The sequence below is a fragment of the Lepidochelys olivacea genome (assembly GCF_965140295.1).
Source record: "Lepidochelys olivacea isolate rLepOli2 genome assembly, chromosome: 1".
Lineage (NCBI taxonomy): Eukaryota > Metazoa > Chordata > Testudines > Cheloniidae > Lepidochelys > Lepidochelys olivacea.
In genome coordinates this window covers 215846043-215872969 of record NC_140411.1, presented here as the reverse complement: position 1 = coordinate 215872969, position 26927 = coordinate 215846043, and the positions used below count along the sequence as shown (strand labels likewise).

Genomic DNA, 26927 nt, shown 5'->3' with positions numbered 1-26927 from the left:
CAATGCACAATCCATGAGTTTTAACTATATGGGACAATTTAAGGGTTTGTGTTATTCCATTATGAAGATCATTTGGGACATAAAAATGGTCTGACACGGGGGGCTAAACTTTAATTTTAAAAATTATTTTTAACTCAAACCAAGTAACAAATTTAGTTGTGAATTCTCAGGAAATTCCTTCTGTACTCAGAGTAAGTGCTGTAATTTTAGGGTAGATGTCCTGTATTCTTCTTGTCTTACAAAGTGGTTATACCATTGCTTTATAGTGGAAAACTCAACTCAGCCTTAATTATGGAATTGTGAGCAGCACTTCCATAATAATATACAAAGGGAAAACTCAGTAAAAAAAAACAACAACAGCCTTTAAATTAGGAGACAGGCTGAATCTATCATGATTTTAACATAGTTGTAATGGACTGTCTTTTTTTTTAAACAAGAAAAATAAAAAAAAAGGTAATGGAAAATTGAAGATCTTTTAACTAAAACTGGTAGAAGGCAGGAATGAAATACTAAGAAAAAGTGAATATCTGTACATTGAGCTGTAAGTGAATCCCTGAACCACGGAGATTCAAGCAGGTAGCTGATAAAATTTTTTAAAAAGCCAGTCTGGTAAGCATATTTAAAAAGGAAAGTACAGTGATCCTGGCAGTTACTGTCTGTTAAATCTACCTTCACTCCATAATGGAGAAAACTTAAGAGAAAATATGTTTTCACTTAGAGGCTAATGGAATTAGTTGATGAGCAATAAAGTGTCAGGTTTATAAAGAATAAATCATGTTAAATACACTTGATTGTTTTTTGTGAAGAAATGCAGCAGTTATGTATATACCGTATCTGGAATTTAGTAAAACTTTTTATGCCATTGCAAAATCTTAATTGGAACGTTTAATTCAATCTGAAGTGATGCAAGTAGTCACATGAATTGAAATTAGTTTCAGTAGAAGTTTTGCCTCATAGAAGACTGCAGGATGTGAATGTCATGCTGGAAATTATTTCCCGAAGACTGTTTTATCACATATTTTTCAGGTTTCGCATAGAGGATCATGAAGAATGTGCCTACACAGATTCATCTAGTATCTCTACATCAGCATGTTCTTTACCCAGGCGCTGGATCTGCAGCCGCCATCCCTCCAAGTGAACAGTGCAAGGGGATCTTTAACAACCAAAAGTGGGCCAGAGTTTTACCATCACTTCAAAAAGGTGGCATCTCTAGCCCCACAGCACCAGAGGTGAAAGTAACATAAAACTCTTACCGGTACGGGGGCCCGGCTCCAGGCCCTCGGAAGGGGCAGGGCCTCAGGCGGAAGGGGTGGGGCTGGGGCTCAGCCTCCCCCAGCCAACCCTTCCATGCTGCCCGGCCCGGCCCGCACCGCCCAGGGCTCTGGCAGCGGTTTAAATCACCCAGGACTCTGGGCACTGCTGGCCCCGAGGCAGCTGCCCCTTTTGCCCCCTCTCAGTGGCCCAGGGGGCCAAAAGGGCCAGTGACGTTAAAGCGAGAAGTTTTGTATCATCTGCCAATTTTGCCACCTCAAACTTGTTTTTTGGGCAGTTAAGTGAATAAGGGCAGTCAAAGTTCTGCTAGCCCTATGGAGCTGAGAGGACACTTATACACTGAGAGGACAGCCTCCTGACAAGATACCAGTTCACAGCAGTGTTAAAAAAAAGCTTTGCCCTAGTGCAGTCTCCACCTGGCTAACTTTGGCACACATCTTTTGAGGACTTGGGCAGGCTATAGGGTACTGGAAATAGAATTGTTACAGGACTTGCATCCACGCAGCTCAGAAGAACTGGAAAGGTTCCATAGGTAGCAGGTATAAGAGGCCACCTTTGGAGCTGCCACTGAAAGAGAGGGGGCAGCGCGAAGGGTGGGGGGGAGAAGAGGCATGAGCAGCAGGTAGGGGGGCCTCGGAGTGGGGACCAACCAGGGCTGGGGATAGAGCATGGGCGGGGCTTCCAGGGGTGGAGGTTGAATTGGGGCATGCCTTGGGATGGGGCCACGGTCCAGGCACACACAGCCTCACTAAATGGAGGATTGATGTGCTGCCCGTGATAGGTTCATTGCTTTGGGAATCATAGAACAAATGGAAGAACCAGCAGAGTTGTGTACATTTGTTGGTCACTGCAGGAAAAAAAGATGGACCCCTTCACTTATTTATAGACCCCAGAGAATTAAATAAATATGTTAGTAGGAACATTTTCCACTGCCTACAAGAGGAGGAATTTTGGGGAGATGGCTGGTGCCCTTATTAAAACAGAGCGTAGGTTTGTGTACATTCAATACCCCTTGGGGAGACACTATTTCCACAGACAGCCATTTGGGTTGTTTACACCCAACATGTTTCACTGAAAAATACACCAAATTTTGATGGGTTTAGAGGGCACTGAGGTTTATGTAGAAGACATTTTGATCGGGGGAAAAACAGGACAAGGGCATGACCAGCAGCTCCAGGCTGCTTTGGAAAGAGCCGAGCAGCAGGGCTAAAGCTAAGCAACCAAAAATGTAAATTTCATGTAATGGATATAAGAATACCTGTGAGAGAAGTTAACACAGCAAGGTGTAGAGGTAGATCACAGTAAGGTTGAGGCCATCACCAACATTGTTGGATCATATTAAAGAAGTTCTAAAATCATAAATGAGTTTGATTCCCCATAGTTTAAATTCCATGGTATTACTAATTAAGAGGTCTCTTGGTTTTTGGTACTGTTTCTCTCCCTCTATGTGTGAAACTTGCAAGCTGCTAATTGTGTTAGTACATTCTGAGACAGAGTCTGTTCTCAAAGCAATTTTTTGTAACAACAACTACTCACAGAGAGGGAGACTCAAAGCAATACTCTGTAACAACAGAAACAGCACCCAGAGACTCCCCGCCCTTTTGTTGTATTCATCTTGCTTTGTTAACAATTGTGATTAAAATAAAGGATGTATGTGGATGGATGCTTGGTGTGGATAATAACTGACTGATCAGGGAGGTGCCAGCCTAAGAATCCAGTGTCCATTGGCTGAAGAAGGCGTCAAGTGGAAATAACCGGAGGACCCCCGGAGGGCAGACTGGAATCCACCCAACAGCCTCAAGGATGGGAGAACCAAAGAACATGATAACATCTGGCAGCACGGAGCTGTCAGGAATGTGACATCTGCTGATTGATTCAGCAACAGCATGATGAAGCAATTCCCATAGACTGGCATAGGAAGAAATTCCTATAAAAATGGACTCTAGAAAGTGAGAACGTTGGGGTCTGATTCTGCAAATCAACTTCCAGGAGCATCAGATGAGCATCTGACAAGGCCCTGCTCCCTCCTCATGTCTAGGCCACCTGGCCAGTGGCGTGGCATGAGCAACTCTAAGGCTGGTTACTATGATAACAACCTTGCAGAACCTGTGTGTGTGTATGAATGAATGTGTGAATAAATATGAAATTGAATGGAATGTTATAGCTATAACTAACTGCTTACTATGATTCTTTCTGTATTCACAATAAATGTGGCATTTTGCCTTTTCCCCTTTAATAAGATCCTGCTGGTTTTTATTTTATTGGTATAACAACATGCCTGCCTCTAGACAAAGAAAGGGTACAAAGATTCTTTGGAATGGGGAACTATATAAGGGAATCTATCCCTAATCTAGCTGCTCAAACCAGTAACCTGAAACTGCTGTTCTACAAAGATATCCACTGGACATGGGATGCAAATTCTAATAAACAGTCTGAGAAACGGAAGGAGTTAATTAAAGAGGCCCCAGGGCTAAGGTTCTATGACAGGAAGCACAAAACAGTGTTGTCCATGGGTTGCCCCTGAAGAGGGTACTGGTACAGTCCTCTTACGGAAGTATAGTCAAAACTAGAGACCAATGATGTATGTGTCGAAGGTGCTAACAAAAACAGAGTGTCAATAGGAAGTTTCAGAGTAGCAGCCGTGTTAGTCTGTATCAGCAAAAAGAGCAGGAGTACTTGTGGCACCTTAGAGACTAACAAATTTATTTGAGCATAAGCTTTTGTGAGCTACAGCTCACTTCATTGGTATGGACCAGCCTGAACTAATGGACTTACTGCTGCCTGATAACAGTGGTGCTGATGTCTCAGGGGAGCCTGAAAGGTCCACACAACAGCAGAAGGCACCTCAGAGACTAATTGAACATTGTTAGTTTAGTTACTAGGTTGGCTAAAAGTAGTTCAAATTCTGTATTATATTGATTTGATTGTTAATTATTATTATGTTTGACTGGGGAAGGAAGATGTGAGGAACTGTACTTTTAAGAGGCTCTGGCCTGTTGGAACTAGTTGTTATGTTATGAAAAGACTCAAGTTATGCAATACTGATCTATTACAATATTGCCAATCTCAAGAGATCAAAAACATGTCAGACATAAAAATCATGAGATTAAAAAAAATCAAATCATATTTTTTAGTCTGTCTTTTGACTTTTAAAATCATATCTACTTTTGTCACTGTGTGTGATAAATCAGATTGAAAAGTCAACCATACACAAAAATGCACACCTTCCCTGACTGTTCAGATGGAGACTCCACTTACTTCCTCCCCCCCATTGATAAGAGAACTCCCATCCATTGCTACCTGTGTCTTGACTCTTCTCTCCTTGTTTCCCACCTTCCCCCCATATTCCCCTCCTCAACGTTCCTCCCTAATTCTCCTCCTTCCCATTTTCCTGACTGGTCACCTGCACCTTCATAAATCAGACACAAAGGATTGTGATGTTATTTTTGAATATACTGTACAAAGGCTATAAAATAGAGCTGGAAAGTGAACTGTGAATATCCAAGAAACACAAAGCATCCGCCCCATGGATCAAGTTTTTAAATGAATTTTTTAGTAAAGATTAGGTGAGCTGCAAAAATCTTTACATGAAGAAGGTCTTGCTGGAGGATTCTCTGCACCCTGAAGTCTTTAAACCATGATATGAGGACTTCAATAGTGCAGACATAGGTGAGAGGTTTATTACAGGAGTGGGTGGGTGAGATTCTGTGGCCTGCGTTGTGCAGGAGGTCAGACTAGATGATCATAATGGTCCCTTCTGACCTTAATATCTATGAGTCTATCTACACATCTTTATAATGTCAGCAACCCTGCTAACTGCTGGAAAACCCTCACCCAAGTAGAGCTTTCTATGTCTCGGTGCAGTAATTATATTTAGCATTCTTAATATGTTTTTTTTTTCAAATAAGCAATTCAATCACATTCAAAGTGTTTCAAAAATATCTTGAAATCAGCCTTTCTTTGTATAATTTTGATAACTACATAAACTGCACCGACTTTCCAGTGTGCTGGGGAGTGCTCAACCCTCAGCTCTGCCCCAGGCCCTGCCCCCACTCCACCCCTTCCCCCAAGGCCCCATTCCACCCAACCTTTTCCCACCCCACACCCACCTCTTCCCGCCCACACTCCACCCCACTCTGCCTGTTCCCGCACAGTTCCACCCCCTCCCCCGAGTGAGGCCATTCCCACTCCTCCCTCTCCCCCCCAGCCTTCTGCACACTGCAAAACAGCTGATTGCGGTGGGTGAGAGGCGCGGGGAGGTGCTGATGTGTGGGGCCTGCTGGTGGGCAGGAGGCACTGGGAGGAACGGGAGGTGCTGATGGGGGGGCTGCCAGTGTGTGCTCAGCACCCACCATTTTTTCCCCATGGCTGCTCCAGCCCTGGAGCACCCACAGAGTCAGCGCCTATGACATAAATATATAAATTATCCAGTAATTACAATAAATCGTTTAGGTTTTTAAAAAAGATCTCATTTTAATTGCACTAATTAAATAGTTTAAAATAATTATTTTTTATTTTAAATTATACTTCTCTCCCACTGTACTGGGGCTTCTCCTCTGCCCAGGTCTCTGCAGCACCACTTCCCCAACTCCCCCAAGTCCAGGGCAACAAGAGACAGCAACTGAGCATGGGCCTAGCAGCGACTCTTCTCCAACTCCCTCTTCCCCTGTTCCAGACCTCTCTCTGCTAAGGCTGATACATACATGAAGGCAGTGATGAGCTGCCAAAATCTTAACAAGTTCTGATGTAAGGGATGTCCCCAGTATGTATTTTTTGTACCAACAGAGTTACCATACGTCCGTATTTTCCCAGGAGGAATTTTTAAATTTTAAAATTTAAATTTAAAATTTAAATTTTAAAAATTCCTCCGGACGGCGATTTAAGAACCAAAAAGCCGGACTTGTCTGGGAAAATACAGGTGTATGTTAACCCCGCCTAAAGTTCTTTTTTTAAAAGATGGGCCTGAACTAGAAATGAGCTCCGTTTCACATGTGTGGGTCCCCGCCACTCCCTGGGGGTGTGCTAGGGTGACCAGATGTCCCGATTTTATAAAAACAGTCCCGGTTTTGAGGTCTTTTTCTTATATAGGCTCCTATTACCCCCAACCCCATGTCCTGATTTTTCACACTTGCTGTCTGGTCACCCTAGGGTGTGCACATGTGTGGGTCTCAGCTGCTCCCTGCCCCCCTCATTGAAGCAGGTGTGCAGGGTTACTACCCTGGGAACTGCAGGACACCAGTGGACATGGGACCAGCTGCAGACAGGGGCATGGGGCAGGACTAGCTAGGGGTAGGAGGTGCAGGGCTGGCTGTGGGCAGGGCAGGGGGTGCAGAGCTGGCTGGAGACAGGAGGGTCCAGGGTTGGCTGGAGGCAAGGGGGTGTGGGGCTGGCTGGAGACAGGGCAGGGGCTGACTGGAGGTAGGGGCTGGCTGCAGACAGGGCAGGGGGGTGAAGGGCTGGCTGGAGACAGGAGATGGCTGCGGGCAGGGCAGGGGGTGCGGCAGAGGCTGGCTGCAGGCAGGGCAGGGGGTGGCTGGAGACAGGGGCTGGCTGCGGGCAGGGCAGGGGGTGTGGCTGGGGCTGGCTGCAGGCAGGGCAGGGGGTGCGGCAAGGGCTGCTGCGGGCAGGGCAGAGGGTATGGGGGTGGCTGGAGACAGGCTGGCTGCGGGCAGGGCAGGGGGTGCGGCAGGGGTTGGTGAGGGCAGGGCAGAGGGTGTGGGGGTGGCTGGAGATAGGGGCTGGCTGCGGGCAGGGGGTGCGTGCAGCAGGGGTTGGCTGGATACAGGGCAGGGGCTGTGGCAGGGGCTGGCTGCAGGCAGGGGGTGCAGGGCTGGCTGGAGACAAGGCAGCGGGTGCATGCGACAGGGGCTGGCTGCAGGCAGGGCAGAAGACAACCATTTCCCGCCTTTTTTCAGCTATCATGAACCGAACAGCACCTCTTCCAGTGCCACTCTGCTCTCCTACGTTTTGAGCCCTTTTTCCAGGATTACCCGTGCAGGCGCCATAGCCATGGAGCCCACTCAGATCTCCGCTGCAGTTTTGACCATTGTAAATACCTTGCGCATTATCCAGCAGTATGTGCAGTACCTGCAAAACCGGGCGAGGGAGTGACAATAGCCAATTATGATAGTGATGAGGACATGGACACAGACGTTCCTAGAAGCATGGCATGTGGCGATTGGGAGATCATGGTGGTGATGGGCCAGGTTCATGCCGTGGAACGCTGATTCTGGGCCCGGGAAACAAGCACAGACTGGTGGGACCGCATAGTGTTACCGGTCTGGGATGATTCCCAGTGGCTGAGAAACTTTCGTATGCGTAGGGCCACTTTCATGGAACGTTGTGACTTGCTGTCCCCTGCCCTGAAGCACAAAGACATCAAAATGAGAGCAGCCCTCACAGTTGAGAAGCGAGTGGCGATAGCCCTGTGGAAACTTGCAACGCCAGACAGCTACCGGTCAGTCGGGAATCAGTTTGGACTGGGCAGATCTACTGTGGGGGCTGCTGTGCTGCAAGTAGCCAACACAATCATTGACCAGCTGCTATCAAGGGTAGTGTCTTTGGGAAATGTGCAGACCATTGTGCATGGCTTTAATGCGCTGGGGTTCCCTAACTGCGGCGGGGCGATAGACGGAACCCATATCCCTATCTTGGCCCCGGCACACCAGGGCAGCCAGTACATATACCCCAAGGGGTACTTTTCAATGGTGCTGCAAGCACTGGTGGATCACAAGAGACGTTTCACTGACGTTTCACCAACATCAATGTGGGATGGCTGGGAAAGGGTCATCTTCAGGAACTCTGGTCTGTTTGAACAGCTGCAGGAAGGGACTTAACTTCCCAGACCAGAAAATTACTGTTGGGGATGTTGAAATGTCAATAGTTACCCTTAGGGACCCAGCCTACCCCTTAATGCCATGGCTCATGAAGCCGTACACAGGCAGCCTGGACAGTAGTCAGGAGCTGTTCAACTACAGGCTGAGCAAGTGCAGAATGGTGGTAGAATGTGCATTTGGACGTTTAAAGGCGCGCTGGCGCAGTTGACTGACTCAGCTAGAGCTCAGCGAAACCAATATTCCCATTGTTGTTACTGCTTGCTGTGTGCCCCACAATATGTGTGAGAGTAAGGGGGATGGGGGGGGGGGAAGGGGTATTGGGTTAGAGTGGTGGTAGCGGAGGGAAGGACAAGTCCAGAAAGCAAATCAAAATTTAGGATATGCCAGCTTTCTGCTGCTTGTGCAATCCTCTGGGATTGACTGTGTGGGTCCTCATAGCTCCCCAGCCCGCCATGTTCTTGGGTGTCTGGGTGAGGAGGCTATGAAACTTGGGGAGGAGGGAGGGCAGTTATTCAGGAGCTGCAGCGGCAGTCTGTGGTCTTGCTGCCTTTCCCGCATTAGATCCACCATACAGCGGAGCATGTCAGTTTGCTCCCCCATGAGCTTGACCATAGCATCCTGCCTGCTCTCATCGCACGCGTCCTTCCTCTCTTCGTATTCATGTAATGCTTTACACAACTCCGCAATTGTTTGCCTCCACGCATTCAGCTGGGCCCTATCAGTGCGGGAGGACTGCATGAGCTTGGCAAACATGTCGTCCCGAGTTCATTTTTTCCACCTTCTAATCTGAACCAGCCTCTGGGATGGAGTAGATAGGGGCCGCATTGAAACATTTGCACGTGCTGGGGGAGGAGAAAAAGGGAGGGTAGTATTTTAAAAGATACATTTTAGAGAACAAAGGGGACACTCTTTCTCCATGAAACAGGCAATTCATAGTACACAGCACATGTTCTTTCTGTACAAGGTTTGCCTCTTATACTGAAGTGCCTGCCACTTTGGTGTGAGTAAGTTATCACATGCGGCCGGGCAACAGAATTCAGCTTGCAGGCAGCCATGGTAAGCCCTAGGGGCACGCTGGATTCTGCTTCTTCTACATTAATTTCAATGCTTTCAAACTGCCGGGCCCCCTTTCCCATAGCAAGCAATGCCTGATGGGTTTGCCATATAAAAGGAGGGCCTGCGGGCTCTCTGGGATGATCGCTTCACACTATCCCCTCCCCCCCACACACCGCGTGGCTCTGATGAGGCTCTGAGCAGGAACTAGCTCTTTAAACTAAACGGAAACAGCCCAGCACGGCTGGGTTTCCCCCCACCCCCCACCGTGTGGCTCTGATCTAGCTCTCACTCACCAGAAGTGCCTTCTCCAGGGTCATGGTCCGGGAGCGTGCCTTGGGCGTGGGGGGAGGCTATTGGCTCCAGCGTTAAGAATAGTTCCTGGCTAGGGGGGAAAACGGATTCCCCACTTGCTGCCTATGCACTGTCCTCCTCCTCTTCGTCCTCCAAAAACTCATCCTCCTCGCCCCGTGCTACTCCCCCCTTGCAGGTGTCCATGGACAGTGGTGGGGTAGTGGTGTCATCACCCCTCCATAATTGCATGCAGCTCACGGTAGAAGCGGCATGTATGGGGCTGTGACCAGAGTGCCCGTTCACCTCCCTGGCTTTTTGGTACACTTGCCTGAGCTCCTTGATTTTTGTACGACATTGTTCTGTGTCCCTGGAGTAGCCTCTTTCCATCATGGCCCTGGAGACTTTAGCGTACGTATTTGCGTTTCTTTTTTTGGAAGGTAGTTCTGCCATAACAGATCTGTCTCCCCAACATGCAATGAGATCCAGTACCTCCCATTCGGACCATGCTGGAGCTCGTCTGCGAATCCGGGACTGCGTGGTCTCTTGTGATGGTGGACTCTGCATGGTCGCCTGTGATGATGGACTGTGCTGATGCTGACCTGTGTTGATGGTGAGCAAACAGGAAATTTAAAAGTTCTCGGGGCTTTTACTGCCTACCTGGCTAGTGCATCGGAGTTGAGAGTGTTGTCCAGAGCGGTCACAATGAGCATTCTGGGATAGCTCCCAGAGGCCAATAACATCGAATTGCGTCCACAGTACCTGTAACCTGGAACTGCAATCTCAATTTTAGCGCTACTCCACTTGCCGAGGTGGAGTACAGAAATCGGATTAAAGAGCCCTTTAAATAAAAAAAAAACTGGTTTGGTCATGTGGACAAAATAAGTTTTATTTCGAAGTAACTCGACTAATTCCGAAATAACTGTGTACTGTTGACAAGGCCTAATATAATTTATTTAAATTAATACTGACAGAGAACACTTTCTCCTTTCTCCTATGCAGGCACCAGATAATTTCTTTTCTCTTTAAACCTTCCCAGCATGAAGCTTATAGCACCATCAAAAGGCGCAAGCTATCTGTTCTCTTTCAATATGTCATGTGCAATCACCTTATGTATGTGGGGTTGCCCTTTGTACAGCCAACTCATTTCCACATTGTGTGTTTCCCTTTGCACATCTGATCAAATTTAGCTAGAATGGAGGGACACTTCTCTTGGGGCTAGCAGATGTATGAAGTATAAAGGTGGGAGTTCTGATGCTGCCTGCATATCAGTCGTGTATCAAGTTCTCTCTGTGTAATTTCAGTGTTGGCACGTGGATTCTCCTGGTGCAGCTGCTGCACTGGCAAATAGTATTGTGGGACTTCCCCCACCCCAAAATGTAGGTGCAATAGAGACAAATAGAGTGTGGCGTGGCAGAAAGCTTGACTAGATCCCTCATCCCATTGGAGCTGCTGTGCCGGCATATGGCGTGCATTTAGGTGGAGGGAGGTCCTTGGTGATTCCCACACATCGGCTGAGTATGTGCTTGGGGTTCCTTCAGTGCAGCTGCCACATTGATGGGAAAAGGAGAGCGGTGTGTAGGAGAGCGGGGAGTACAGAGGACATGAAACTGCCCCATCAGCACATAGGATTGGGAAAGGGTTTCTTCAGTGCTCCTACTACATTAGCAGAGTGAGAGTTTGGGGTGTTTCCTAAGTGGAGCTGCGCATTACCACTGTAAGTGGGGAGGGGCTGTGGGTTCCTACTCCGTACAGTCACCACTTCAGCACAGTAGGATGCCTGAGTTCCTCTCAGTGCAGCTAGTAATTGGGAAAGTAGGATAACGGTAATGTGGGGCTGGAGTTCATGCAGTGCAGATGCTGTATCAGGGTCATGTTGACACTGAGGGACAGGGAACACCCCCGCTACAACTGCCATGTCTCCGGACTCCGTGTGTGTGTGACATGAATTTTCAGAAACCAGGGTATAAGATAGTAGGGGTCCTTTCCTGCAGCAGATGTAGTGTAGGGCTCTCCTTTCAGTAGTGTTACCATATCAGCCCAATAGCATGGGTGGCCTTCCCTTTGTGCAGCCACAACATCATCCTGTGTGTTTGAAAGCAACTTCAGTGAAGATATTGCAGATATATGTGCTGTCAAAAGCACTTAGTGCCAGGGAAGTATTAGTATATGCCAGTGGTCAAGCCAGAGGAAAACTAGAATTTCCATCCTGTGGTAAATTCTGCTATTTCAACAGTTTTCAGCCTGAATCAGGAGGAAAAGTCAAAATACTGAAATTTGTTGCAGAAGGAAAAGTTAAGAAAAAAATTGATTCAAAATGTTTGTTCCAACCTTTTCAGCCAAAATGAAATATTCTGACATTCCCAAATCAAAATGTTTTACTTCTCAGTTTAACTTGGAAGTGCATCTGCCCTAGTACCTCATGAGTGTTGTAATGCGGGTGCTTCGTGTGCCCATCTTTCTTTCTGCGGGGCTACACATCCCATGTTGCACCATAGTCTTTGCTCTGGTTGAACCACTCTGGTATATCATGGGAATCTCATACAAACATTTCAATGGAATATTCTTGACCAGTTCTAGCAAAGAGTTGCATGTTTTATGTAATTTTTGACACTGGAATAGATGGGACAAACGCAAAACAGGGGTGGGAAGGGTGACAGTTGGTGGGCAGAGTTAAAGCATAGGAAAGAACTCTACAATTTAACAATATAAGAGACAAATTAATATCACTTTTTGGATGATTATGCCCACCCTTTATTTGGAACAGAAGGTCGGATTAATAGCCATATTGGACCTGCCTTTGGGAGTTGTGTCAAATTCTGTTTTCATTAAAAATCTCCACAGAATAGGGTAGATTTTTTCAGTTTTTCATCTTAATCTGAGATTTTTTGAGTTCTGACACAAGGTGTGATGTGTAGGCACCACCTCTGCTGCCATCGTGCTGTCTTTCGTCAGACGGGAATGACTTGTAGGCTGGGCCAAGCTACCCCAGTGAATATGCGCTGAGAGCATGTTATAAGAGAACAATAATAACGTTTGCTCTCCAATTATTTAGCTTCTAGGGACCCAACGTGAAAAGATCCATGTCTTGATAACTGGCTGCTCTACAAAGGAAAATGTTACTACCTTTCTGATGAAGTAAAGTATTGGGAGACTAGTGAGGAATTCTGTTCTCAACAAGATGCTTTACTTGCTGTAATTGAAAGCAAAGAGGAATTGGTAAGTAGATCCATAGGTTCCGAGGCCAGAAGTCCTCAGAAAAAGTAGGCCACAGAACTTCTCCAAAAATAATTCCTAGAGTAGATTCTTTAGAAAAAGATCCACTCTTGATTTAAAAATTGTCAGTGATGGAGAAGCCACCACAACCCTCTGTAAATTGTTCCAAGGGTTAGTTACTCTCACTGTAAAAAATGTACACCTTATTTCCAGTCTGAATTGGTCTAGCTTTGACTTCTCACCATTGGATGGTGTTATACCGTTTTCTGCTAGACTGAAGAGCCCATTAGCAAATATTTGTTCCCTGTGTAGATACTACACAATAAAGACTGTGATCAAAGTAAAGTGTAAGGATGTTCTCTGAAACATAATTTTTCTGTCAATATTTATTAAACCTCAAAACTCCTTTGTGAACAAAATCCACTGTAGTGATGGGAAAGTATTTGGGGCTATTTGTTGTCAGGGGATTATCCAGTTTGGGTTATCAAGATATTATTTTATTCCAGAGCAAATTGACACTTTAGCACAGGGAATATGAAATTTGTTCTGTAGAGAGGTCCAAATTCCATTTTTAAATATGTTAAGAGCACTGTGGCATAAATTTAGGACCCCATACTCTCCTCAGTCCATAGTATATCTCCAACTGATGTCAATGGGAGGTTTGCACAAAGATCAAGGGTAGAATATGGACTTTACATAATTGACATTTTTCTTATTATCTAATACTCAGTACTTTATCGTCACATTCAGTATCACTCAGTGGGAAAATAAAATTGCTTTTAGGGTCCCCATTATTTCTGCTCTTAATTGCTTTTCCTTCCTATAGTGCAGGGGTGGGCAAACTTTATGGCCCGAGGGCCACATCTGGGTATGGAAATTGTATTGTGGGCCATGTTATGCTCACGAAATTGGGGTTGTGGTGTGGGAGGTGAGGACTCTGGCTGCGGGTGTGGGCTCCGGGGTGGAGGTAGAAATGAGGAGTTCAGGATGCAGGAGGGGGCTCCAGGCTGGGGCAGGGTGGGTGGGGTGCGGGGGGGGGGTGAGGGCTCCAGCTGAGGGTGCAGGCTCTGGGGTGGGGCTGGGGATGAGGGGTTTGGGGTGTAGGAGGGGCTCTGGGCTGGGACTGAGGAGTTTGGAGAGCAGGAGGGAAATGAGGGCTGGGGCATGGGTGTGTGTGTGAGGGCACTGGCTGGGGGAGCAGGCTGTGGGGTGGGACTGGGGATGAGGGGTTTAGGGTGCAGGAGGGTGCTCCAGGCTGGGACCGAGGGGTTCAGAGGGCGGGATTGGATTAAAGGACAGTCTGTGCATAGATACAAAGGGTAAGAAAATAAAATATTATTCTGCAATATTAGCTGTTTAAGTCCTCAGTAATGTAAAGAGAAAGTAGAGCATGTCCACAACTATAGACTAAAATATTCAAATGTGGGTGCCTAAAGTTAGGTTTATTTAGGAACCTAAATAAAACTGTCCTGATTTTTCAGAGGTGCTGAGCATCCACAAATCCCACTGACATCAGTGGGAGCTCCAGGTGCTCCACACCTCCAGAAATCCCAGCAGTCATGTTCTCCTTGCTAAATATGGATGTAGGTGCTTAACTTTAGGCACCCACATTGGAACATTTTGGCCCACACATTTATAAAAATAAAAGGAAAGGAAAAAAGTAACAGTGTGGCTAGTACCGTTTAAGTACTTCATTGCTCCTGCATGGATGAAATCCTGACCCTACCAAAGTCAATAGCAAATAGCAAAACTCCCACAGATTTCAATAGTGCCAGGATTTCAGCCAATGTTTTTGGAACCAAGCGCTGCTTAAGTGAGTTGACACTATGGGCCAGATTTTTAAAGGAATTTAGGCACCTTACAATACAGACAGGAGTTTTTGAAAATCCTACTAGGTGCCTAAGTGACAAAAATCAATGTGAGTTAGGTGTCTAGGTACTTTTGAGAATCCTATTAAGTGCCCCTGCATCATTAGATACCTAAATACCTTTAAGAATGTGGATCCATGTTCTTAACCTAGGCATTCCCCAACAGGTGCATCTTATATTCCAGGGGTGGGCAAACTTTTTGGCCCAAGGGCCACATCTGGATATGGAAATTGTATGGAGGGCCATGAATGCTCATGAAATTAGTGGTTGGGGGATAGCTCAGTGGTTTGAGCATTAGCCTGCTAACCCAGGGTTGTGAGTTCAATCATTGAGGGGGCAATTTAGGGATCTGGGGCAAAAATTGGGGATTGGTCCTGCTTTCAGCTGGGGGTTGGACTAGATGATCTCCTGAGGTCCCCTCCAACCCTGATATTCTATAATTCTGTGTTGGGGTGAGGGTGCAGGAGGATGCTCCGGGCTGGGATGGAGAGGGTTGGAGTGTAGGAGGGGGAACAGGGCTGGGGCAAGGGGTTGGGGTGCAGGAGGGAGGGGGTGCAGGCGGTGCATACCTCAAGCAGCTCCTAGAAGCAGGAGCACGTCCCCACTCTGGCTCCTACATGTAGGCACAGCCAGGCAGCTCTGCGCGCTGTCCCATCTGCAGGCACCTCCCCTGCAGCTCCCATTGGCTGCAGTTCCCAGACAATGGGAGCTGCAGGGGAGGTGCTTGGGGCAGGGGCAGCATGCGGAGCCCCCTGGCTGCCCCTACACATAGGAGCCAGAGGGGGGACATGCCGCTGCTTCCAAGAGCTGTGTGGAGTGGGGCAAGCCCCTGACCCCACTCCCTGGCGGGAGCTAGAGGACTGGATTAAAATGTCTGGAGGGCCAGATGTGGCCCCCGGGCTGTAGTTTGCCCAGCCCTGTTATATTCAGAAGACTTCATGGAAGGAGGCTGTAGTGTGGTGGGCCTGCCCACTGGCTCAGGGGACAAAACAATCAGATACTCCCACTCTATGTCAGCCTTCTGCACAGACTCTTTTACTTTCTGTCACTTTTCTATGTTCCTTATGGTTTTGTAACAAATGATAGTCCTGACCTGGACTGATGCTGCAGGATCCCCACCCCACAGCTCATGGAATCGGATCACAGCCCTCTCTTAATCTCAGGACACCAACCTTGCCAGAAAAGTGTTTATACCTTCTCACCTCCACCCCACAACAGCACTGAGGCCTCACTTAGATCTTCCAGCTGGGAATCAGAGCCAATTATTAGCTGCTGTTTAATTTGATCAGCTAGTTCCCAATACCTGTGGCTTCTCCTTATAGAAAAGCCACAAGAAAAGCAGCACAAGTAGAAAGGGTACAAGGTACATGAGGCATGAAAAATGCCTCATTTTAACGCTGAGACTTTTAAAAGCAGGCACCTATTTAGGTGCCTAAATACAGACTTATGGGCATGACTTTAGGCACCCATTTAAAAAAAAAATCTTGGCTTCTGTTTTCAAAATCCACAACAAAAGTTTGAATTGGGCAATACATAAAACAATTATAAATAACTAATATTAATACCTTTTCACTCCTTAACTCTTCAGATTCAGAATGTGAGCTCTGCCCCAATGCATGGGTGTTGCACAGTGGGAGATGTTACTGTTACTCAGAAGATCATGAGACTTGGAACTACAATAAAGAATATTGTTCAGAAAAATATCTGAGCTCCTTGTTATTGAAGATGAAACTGAAATGGTAAAGCTGCATTGCTTACTGTGTTTCAACTTCTGATCTCATTTACATGGATATAAATCTGAAAAAGAGCAGAATATTTCCCCGTATTAACAGAGGTCAGTTCTATAAATATGCTCATATAATGCAATATTAATGGCTAGTAAGCAAGTGCGCTGAGGGAAAATAGACCCCTGTATATGAAGAAAACTCTTGGCTGTCTGTATGAATGATGTGATGTGCATCAGCCTAAATTTCACATAAACAATATTTGCAGTAATTTGTCTTAGTGATAAACCCCAACAACAATAGATATTTAGTAACTGATTCAGGGATTTCTGTCCTTCAATTTTTGTCCTAAACTTCTGTGCACAACTAAACCACCCCGAAGGCTGCTGCTTTTCACCGGTGGGTGGAGTGATTCCTCTGCATACCTTAGGCCTCCTTTGCAGAATTTTAAATGTCTGTACAAGGCAGTGGAGAATCACGTCCCATGGGCCAAATCCTAAACAACAACTTTGTCACTCCTGCAACAAAAAGGGACTAGAAAGCAGCTGGACCTCCCCAAATGGGGACTTCCCCAACATTTTTTGGATCTTCAGTTGACAGAATTAGTGAAGTGCTCTTCAGCATCCCTAACCCCTGCAGTTCCTCGGCAATAAGACACATTAAAAGCCGGTGTGCTTTAGAACCTGCAGCTGGTCTGAAGTAAGCTAGCATGGGCTGGGGAGAGCACAGAATAGACCCCAAGATCTGCCTCCCATGCCACTCCCCCATAGCAGCTGTAACCAGTGAATCTGGGCACAGCTGCAAATCTGGCCCCATGTGCATAGTTTGATGGTTTGTAAAACACTTTTGAATCCTTAGGCATGAAAAGTGCACAAGCAAATATTGTGTTACTATTGAACTTTATTACCACTGGAGTTTTGCAACATGCCATTATTATTAGGGTGTAATGATGTAATTCTATCTGTAGGAATTTATAAACAAATTAAAGGACAAAGATGCTGTTTTTCTTTGGACTGGATTAAATTATGAAGAGAAGAAAGGAAGACGGATATGGCTTGATGAGTCCAAACAACAGGGACAGAGGTAGATTAATTTTCAAATAAGAACATTGAACATTTCCAGACACTATATTGAAAGCTTTTAGGTTTTTGCCTCTGGAGACGTGAGGTCAGATTCTCAGCCCCCAATACTTACACTGCTGTATGAAGGAGCTGTAAACAGGGCAGCTAGCATATTTACTTATGTCTTCAAGGATGCTTGAAATTCTACATCATCTGCCAATTTTTCCTCTGTGCTAGTTGTTTGTTTACAGCATTAATCCTCTCTCAAAAGTAACACTGAATACTACTCCCCTACCCTGGATCGCCAACTCGAGAAAGGGGCCAACCACCTGAAAATCAGTGGAGTTGAGGCTGCTCAGCACCTTTGCAAGAGGCATTCAGCAGCTCTCAGGATCAGGTCCTAAGTCATGCCTTTTGTGCTGCTAATTAGGCCCAGTACAAACCGACGGATATGGCTTGATGAGTCCAAACAACAGGGACAGAGGTAGATTAATTTTCAAATAAGAACATTGAACATTTCCAGACACTATATTGAAAGCTTTTAGGTTTTTGCCTCTGGAGACCTGAGGTCAGATTCTCAGCCCCCAGTATTTACACTGCTGTATGAAGGAGCTGTAAGGAGCCTGGTGTAAAGCTGGAGGGGAAAAGGGATCTCCTGAGTAACTTACCCACCTCAAGAACCTTAGAAGCCTTGCAGAGATGTGAATTGCCCCATTCATTTCTATGGTGTGTTCTCTTTCTCGGTCCCCACTGGCTCCCAGCTTCCAAACAAAGAGCCAATCAGGCCAGCAACTTTCCCGACTCTCCACCCAACAGTGGGTAGGGTCAAAATATTTCTCCCCAATAGAGAGGCAGTAAACAGACCCTGCATGTCTGACATGGGCAGATGACCTAATAAGTGGGCAGTGGTGCTTCTGCACAGAGGGTGTGGAGCAGATCCTGAGGAGCTGCATGAGTCTACAGTTTTGATGTGCAACCCTTCTCAAGTTTTCAAAAATGTTTTCCATGCCTGTGATCCCCCTTTACTTTACGCCCTGCTCACCTGCAGCCCTGGCCATCACTTTAACTTGCCTCAGTTGCTTGGACAAGTATATTCCTCTCCCCCACCCCCAGATGATTTATCCATACAAGGGCACATTGAAAACAAAGTAAAGCACACCAGAACCTCGAGCCCACTCTTGACAGGTGTAAATGACTATACAAGGTGCAAGCAGTGTTACACAAGTCCCTGAATTTTCTTTCTTGCATTCCATGTTGAATTGCAGTGAATTCTGCTGCCCTGAGACTCATTATCAGATGTAATCCGTGCTTGAAGAGGAATATCCTACTTCACAGCATTAATAATGCTGCTGCAAAAAAGGGAGTGAGAGAAGGTTACTAGATGATGGAGAAGAAAGGAGATGCATGTCATCCCTCTGCTGAGCAGAAGCAGATGTCCAGGGACTTGCAAGTCAGCTTCTTATTGGAGGAGCAATTAGTGATGGAATCTGGGTACATACATTTACTGCAAGTTGATTATTTTACACTGTAGACAGCAGTCCCTGAATAGAGGTGGCCATAACCAGCATCCAGGCAAATCCCTCTGTTATCAGTGCCGAGTTCCAAGAGAGCAACTCTGCCTCAAGAATTGACTCTAGTTACAGAGATTAAGGCAGAGAACAAACTCCCTTGCTGCTCATAACAGCTCCCCCGAAAAGAACAAACACAACAACATTTTCAAATACTGAACAGTGAACTTACTAAGGCTCCTCACTATTCAAATGTGCTTACAAACCTCTGTTATCAGGAGCACTAAATTTCTCCAAACGACCTTATGACGATTTGTTGTGGGGGGTGGGAGTGGAGAGAGGAGAGAAAGGTATTCAGCCATTCTTGTTTTTTTTTAACCATTCATTATCAATGGTGCTAACTGCATTTATCGGCTTTTATACAGCACCAATCCCTGCTACAGTTGGGGGGGGAGGTGCTGTTTATGTACAGGGTAGTGGCAGATGCTGCCATTGCCTGAATTGTAACTGGAATTGTGTTTTGATTGTTTGCATGCACACAAAGCCGTAGAGACTTTCATCTAATCCTTTTCTGTGTTGTAGAGTTCTGCCGCATTGAAAACTAGTGTGCTTTCTGCATTACTTTAACTGCATTTTCCCCTCCCTCCTGTGTATTCCTGGGATTTGGATATTTCTGAAGCTGGGGGGTTGGGGTTGGGTGTCCACCAGCAGCCCATGAGGAAGGAGCAGAGGCTATTAATGGTAAGGAAAATTTACTGATATTTTAAAAAGAATTAAAATGTTGATAGGGTGCTTCAGAGGGTCCTGGGGCTTCATTACTGGTTGGCAATGTCTTCTTTAAAGGCTGGCCAACATTTGGAAAACATAGTGGTTTTCAACGCATCAGAACGGAATAGAGGAGGAGATCTGGCGATCTATGCCAGAGAGATGTTTCTGCTGAAGGTCAAACCCACCCATTGCTGAATGGAGGGGATTGGTCAGCTCTGAAAGTGGACCAGGCAGATTTATGCTATTGTTGAACTTCAAGACCTGACTGGAGTTTCTGCTACACCAGACATTTGCTGAAATACATTTACAGCACTGGAAGGTAACTTGACTGGAAATTGACTATATTCTCAACTAGCAGATGGAGTTTCCACACCAAGGAAGATGTGAACCATGAATACCGTCTGCACCCCACCCACCGCAGCATCACAGAAAATCCTACTCCTATGCTCACAACAGGGAAATGGACAGGACAAGAAGGAGACACACTCCACAACTTTATTTGGTTCTCTTAAGTTTCAGATCAGCACCACAAGTACCTTGGTTCTCCAAGGCAAAGGGACACTGCATTGTGTTTATCCAACTGCCAGACCAGCTCCTTCGCCCAACCCTGTTTCCCATGGCATGTGCAGCATGGCCTGGTGTAAGAAGCCAGACACCAGAATCAGGGGTGCTGCAATCTTCCAACAGAGACAGGACTGCTGTGACTAACTTTCTGTCAGAGAGCCAAAGTGTTCCACAACCAGGTTATGTTCCTTTCCCAGGATTAACCCTCTGCCCACCTCAGCCACACCCTGGGAGGGATTGCAGGCCTAAATTATTTATCTCCTGTCTTAGAGCACATGGACAGCTCCCTTGGTCACAGAAGGAATGGTTCTAAAGGACAGCAGATAACTTCCACTCCTCCTGGGATGCCCATGCCAGAGCCAGACCTTTGTCAGCCTGGTTAGTCTGAGGACGAGATATCATGTAACAGGGAGGTGCTAAGGTCCCAGCATTCTAGTTAGGAGGCAAATATCAGAGGGGTAGCTGTGTTAGTCTGTATCCACAAAAACAATGAGGAGTCCGGTGGCACCTTAAAGGACCTTTAAGGCACCACTGGACTCCTCCTTGTTTTTTCTAGTTAGGAGGGGCATTACCCTGTCAGATTAAAGCTCTGGTTTTGACCACGCTTACATCATTTTTACATCAGTGCAACTCCACAGATTTCAATAGTTACGTCTGCTTTACACCAACATGAGAGAACAATCAGGCTTTGAAACTTTAAAAAATGAAACAAAAACACAAGCACAATAATTCTTGTATTGGTTTGCTGCCTGTAGGGGAAGATTATATTACACACTTGTAATTTTTGTGAACTGACACTAGAGAGAGCTGGTGATAAGGGGAAAGGAGGTTTTCTTTGTAGTCTCACTTGTTCTGTTTACCAGGGTTCCTGCTGGCAGGAGGCTGCTGTTTTCAGTGGGGCCTGGAGAGCCTAGGATGGAGAACAGCTGGACCTAGACTAGTTCAGTGGTACAGACAGATCTGGAAGCTTGGAGTTACAGAAAGGGAAGGTGTGGGAGAACTCTGAAAATGTTTTAAATTAATGGAAGACTCTTCATTTCACAGTCTGTATTTAGCTACAGTTCAATGGTATTTTTTGTTCTTGTCTCACTGTTGCCTCCCCATTCCACAGATACATATATTCCAAATATCTCCAAAATATATTAATTGCAGTTTATTTTTGTCTAATTGTTTATTTGGATTAACACATCAGACTAATTTCAGGTCTTTGGACCCCAAAACCTTGCAATCAGCATACTTTTAGTGACATAGTCTTCTATTTTTAGCAGTCCATAAACTATTAGCAAGTATTTTATTTATTGTCACTACTCCTTACATGTAGTTTTTTTCTCTCTCCCCACTCTGAACACTCTCATTGGGTATGTACCCCACACAGGCCCTGAAAGGGTTAATGTGGGCCTGAGAGGCTAATTAACATATCTGGCAGCACCTGAGAGAGAGAGAGAGAGAGCTTGCCTCCCTGATTTCATTGATAATCGAGCCCAGTGTGGGAGGGGCTGGGTGGTGATTATAAAGCCAAAAAGGTTGTAGTAGAAAGAGGCTGAAAGAAAACAGAGAACATGAGAATTATAATTAAAGCTGCTGAAAAGTGTTGTGAACGAATGACTTCATACTTTCCGAAGCGAAGGAAACATTGAAGGTTAAAAGAACGGTAGTGACTGTTTTCAGCTGGAATGCCTACAGTCTAATAGCAGATGGGCAGGAATTAAATAAAAATATTACTGATATGAAAACCAAGTCTGATGTAATGTGCACACGAGACGCTGGGCCAATAGAAAAGCTAGACTATAAAATCCAGGGATATGGTACATATAAACCTCAGAGAGAAATAGGAAAGAGTGTAGTGTCTGCACCTTCATTAAGTAGAACCTGAACTACTTGGAAGCCGAAGCTAAGTATGGAGTATACTGCTACTGAGATACTGATGCCAAGCAATTCTGCCCCTCTAAGACTTTATCATGTCTATAACCCATGCAGGAAACTAGAGGCTATGGGACTGAAAGAATTAATTGTGGATGTCACATGCCTGCTCATTATCTGTGGTGATCTGAATAGTCACAACAGATTATGAGGAAGTAAGAAAAATGATAAAAATGGAAAATGTTTAGAGCTATTCTTTGAAGAGAATAATTTAGTACTATTAAATGATGGAGCACCTACCAGATTCAATGCAGTTGACCTAAGCTTCTTTAGCTTCTATACCATAAAATTCAGCTGGGAAATTTACTGAGAGAAGGGAATTAATTACATATTAAGGAAATAGGAAATACCAAACAGGAGGATAATATCCATAGGCATAGTTTGACTTCTGTATTTGGGAGGGAGACAGCTCCTGTCAGGCCATGGGGCTGCATGTGAGGGCCACTATGTTTCAAAAAGTCAGCAATGACAAGGATCACAGGATAGAAATTAGGAAGAGGAAAAGAACGTTCATTAAGGATAATTATGAGAGGATGAAGAGGTGGGAGGAGGATGTGGATATTATTTTAATGAAAAGTTTAGTATGAGAGAACTCCAGAAAGTGATAAGGAATAAAAGCACTACACCAGGTAAGGATGGAATAAGCTTGAAATGCTTTAACTCCTAAGTGAAGGAAGCATGAGGGTGATACTAAAATTCCATAATATCATATGGCTAAAAGGCGAAATATCTAATGACTGGAAACATGCAATTATTGTCCCAGTGAGGCAATCGGGTAAGATGTGCTCAGGTCCTGAGGCATACAGACCAATTGCCCTCACAGCATGTTTAGGTAAAACTATGGAAAGAACGGTAATGGAGACATTAGTAGCTCACCTAGAAAGAAATAGGTCCATAGAAGGAATACAAAGTGGGTTCAGAAGAGGTAGGAATGTGATTGATCACACTGTAAAAATACAGACAGATGCATAAAAAAGTATGAATACCGAAGTATTCATGATACATAGACATGGAAGAAGCCTACGATGTGTCATGGAGAGAAGGACTTCTTCAGAAAGTGGCCTCCATGTGTGTTACAGGAAAATGTACAGATAGAAAAGGGACTTCTTGAGCAAAAGAACTATACATCTCTGAATAGGGAAACCTTTTTCCAACATATATTCAATTGCAAATAGAACTCCACAGGAGAGTGTAATTAGGCCAACCCTTCTTAACACCATGATAAATGACCTCCTTAAGGAGATGAGTACAGGAATAGGGATCATGTTATTTGCTGATGACTGTGCCATACGGACCAAAAGCAGAAACCATGAAAGCACCTCCAAAATATTCAACGATGCACGTGAGAGAAGTGCAGAAAAGAGAAACAGGTGGGGGCTTCACTTTCTCCATAGACAAAACTAAGAATGATTGGAATGATTTTCACAAAAAAGGAAAATCCAGAAAGATGTAAAGTTATATCTGTATGACCAACAGATAAATATAACGAAAAACTACAAATTCTTAGGTGTGATATTTGATAACAAGCTCACTTGGAGGGACCACAATGAAAATATTAAAGATAAGTCCAAAGGCAGAATTAACTTACCTAAAAGTGTCTGTGGAACATCCTGTGGCGTGGATAAGAAAATGGTGGTAAGGCTAGAAAGTTAGTCCAATTACTGAGTATGGATGCCAGGCCTTTGGGTTAGCAGTGAACGCAAATCTAAGAAAATTAGACTATATCCAAGCACAGGCAATATATATTGATATGGTGCATTTATTACTCTGCCACTGTATGTACTACAGATAGCAGCCCGTGAAATGCCCATCACGCTTACAAGGAAGCTTTTGGGCTTAACCTTTGACTAAGTAATAGTGAAGATGACATCACAAAGCTAATATATAATGATTGTTGGGAATTAAGTGGAGGTTGGGTAAGACAAAAAAAATCAGAATTCCCAAGGTAAGTAGAGTACAGATGTGATAACGAATATTGATGGAAATAGAAGATTGAAAAATCTATAGCTATGGGGAAATACTCTTTATCCCCCCGAGAGAAACATGGAATTATATAATGAAAGAAATGAGAAAAGAATAATGATAAATATACAAGATATAGCAAACCAATAAACTGGTGATAAGTGTGAACACTACTGCCAAGTATATACAGACAGCTTCAAAGAGGAAGGAACAGGAAGAGTGGGAACAGCTTTCTCCATGCCTTCACTCAGACTCAAGAAAACCATAATGCTAACTAATTTCATAGCTATCTTTACAGCTGAGCTAAGAGAGATTATTCTAGCACTACATTGGGCTTCCAATGTGTGGCTAGCTGCCATAGCCATCTTGACTGATTCCTTATCCAGACAGCAGGCAATATACAGTGGTAAATCTGACAGCAGAAATTATATTCTTAATGAAATATTACTGCTAACAACCAAACTGTTACAACAGTGTTACAGAGTAACAGCAGTGTTAGTCTGTATTCGCAAAAAGAAAAGGAGTACTTGTGGCACCTTAGAGACTAACCAATTTATTTGAGCATAAGCTTTCGTGAGCTACAGCTCACTTCATCGGATGCATACTGTGGAAACTGCAGAAGACATTATATACACAGAGACCATGAAACAATACCTCCTTCCACCCCACTCTCCTGCTGGTAATAGCTTATCTAAAGTGATCACTCTCCTTACAATGTGTATGATAATCAAGTTGGGCCATTTCCAGCACAAATCCAGGTTTTTTCACCCTCTGCCCCCCCCCCCCCGCCACACTAACTCACTCTCCTGCTGGTAATAGCTCATCCAAAGTGACCACTCTCCCTACAATGTGCATGATAATCAAGGTGGGCCATTTCCAGCACAAATCCAGGTTTTCTCACCACCACCCCCACACAAACTCACTCTCCTGCTAGCAATAGCTCATCCAAACTGACCACTCTCCTTACAATGTGCATGATAATCAAGGTGGGCCATTTCCAGCATAAATCCAGGATAAATCCAGGTTTTCTCACCCCCCGCCCCACCTTTTTTTCCAAAGACCACACACACAAACTCACTCTCCTGCTGGTAATAGCTGTTACAATTGGATATAACCATAGTAATAGCATGGCTCCTGGTACATGTAGGGATAGCAGGCAATGAACTGGTGGACAAACAGACAAAAAGTGCTATTAATCTTGAACAAGTTGACCTAGGAATCCCCTTAAGCAAACTGGAATTTAAACACCTATTCAAAAATGAGCTAAGGAAGGAATGGCAAGAACTGTGGGGAAATGAAAGAAAGGGAAAAAATTGTTTGACGTATGCTCACCAGTTGAAAATGTTGATATGACCCAAGGCCTGAGAGGAAGACTGAAGTGGCTCCATTTAGAATTCTAACAGGGCATTGCAGGTTAAATAGTAATTTATTTCTAATTAACAAGTATAAAGATGGATTATGCATAACATGTAAGGTTCAGGAAATGATAGATCATATTCTTTGGGATTGTAAAGACTGTACCAGTGAAAGGAAGTATTTATATAGAAAAGTCAGAGGTCTTAAAGTAACAAAATTAACAAAAGTAACAAAAGTTTGCTTGCAACATCTATCAAGAATACAAGGAAAATGGGGCCGAATAAAAAAAAGCTCTTCTGCAATTCTTGAAGGATACCAGGAAAGGTGCAAGACTCTTAAGTCATGAAGAAGATACAAAGTACAGTGCATGGTGGTAAAACACGCAGGAAGTGAGTCTTGTATGCCACAAAAGCCAAGAAGAAGAAGAAAGAAGCTACAAGTAGAGTCTGCAGTCATGCTCTGGGGGATGGAAACGGTTCAGGGAGGCACCAAGGAGTCTGAGGGAGAAGACCTTAGCTGCCAGCCGCAGGGTCCCTGGACTGGAATCTGAGTAGAGGCAGAGCCTGGGTTCCCCTATCAGCCACCAAGAAAAGTGAGGCGAAACCCCTTGAGATAAGGGAAGTAAGGATCATAGAGCTGAGAGAGAGACATAAGACCTGCTGTAAGGTCACTGGACTGTATTACTCTGGAAGGTACCCTAACGGGGTGGACTTTCGCGTGGCCTCGACCAGAAGAGACGTGGCCTCAACCGGAAGAGGCGGGGCCTTTAAATACCCGGGTCCTTTAAAGATTTAAAGGCCCCAGGGTTATGGCTGGGAGCCCCCGAGCCTTTAAATCACCCCCAGAGCTACCAGCTGCAGAGGCAGCTGGGAGCCCTGAGGCTCAGAGGCGATTAAAAGGGCCCCGGGCTCCGGCCGCTGCTTTAAATCACCACTGGAGCCCTACCCCGGGGCTCCGGCAGCAGGGCTCAGGGGGCGCTTTACAGGGCCCGGAGCTCTGGCCGCTGTGGGGAGTCTGGTGCCCTTTAAAGCGCCAGCCTGGTCTGGCCCGGCTTGGTGTACTGGCTCTTGCTGGTATGCCATACCGGACCAGACCGGCTTACTTTCACCTCTGCTTCTAGCCAGCTGGCTGCTCCCCTGGAGTCAGAAAGGGAGAAACAGGAACAGAGAAGGCTTCTGCTCCAATGGCTCAGCTGTGGTTTCACCAAAGGGAGCTCTGCTACACCTGATTTTCCTTCTCCAGCCCTCTCCACACAGCCGTTATTCTCCTTCTTCCACATATTGTTCCCCATATTCTCAGTCTTTAGCATGCTCCCCTCACATCTCCAGTCCACACCGTAAAGGCTAATGGTGAAATTGAAAAGTAGGAGTTTTGCGATTTAATTCAACAGAGCCAGGATTTCACTCTGAAGGTAGTAGGGGGACACCTTGAATACTGTGTGCAATTCTGGTCACCCCACTTCAAAAAAGATACATTAGAATTGTAAAAACAACAGAGAAGGGCAACAAAAATGGTTAGGGATATGGAA

The 26927-nt window shown here is 45.3% G+C and overlaps 1 protein-coding gene across 3 annotated transcripts in view; it reads left to right on the top strand.

Moving 5' to 3' along the window:
• Window positions 1–26927, top strand: part of LOC311533016 (C-type lectin domain family 2 member B-like) — a 169501-nt gene that overhangs the window by 36870 nt on the left and 105704 nt on the right. Inside the window, exon 5 of one of the 3 annotated variants that reach the window (XM_084652058.1) lies at window positions 1027–1871. The exons of the other annotated variants lie outside the window; for them this stretch is intronic. Coding sequence (XP_084508184.1) covers window positions 1027–1138 — 112 coding nt within the window. The 3' untranslated portion in view covers window positions 1139–1871. Of the gene's footprint in view, window positions 1–1026; window positions 1872–26927 lie in introns of those variants that run through there. 3 annotated transcript variants of the gene reach the window in all.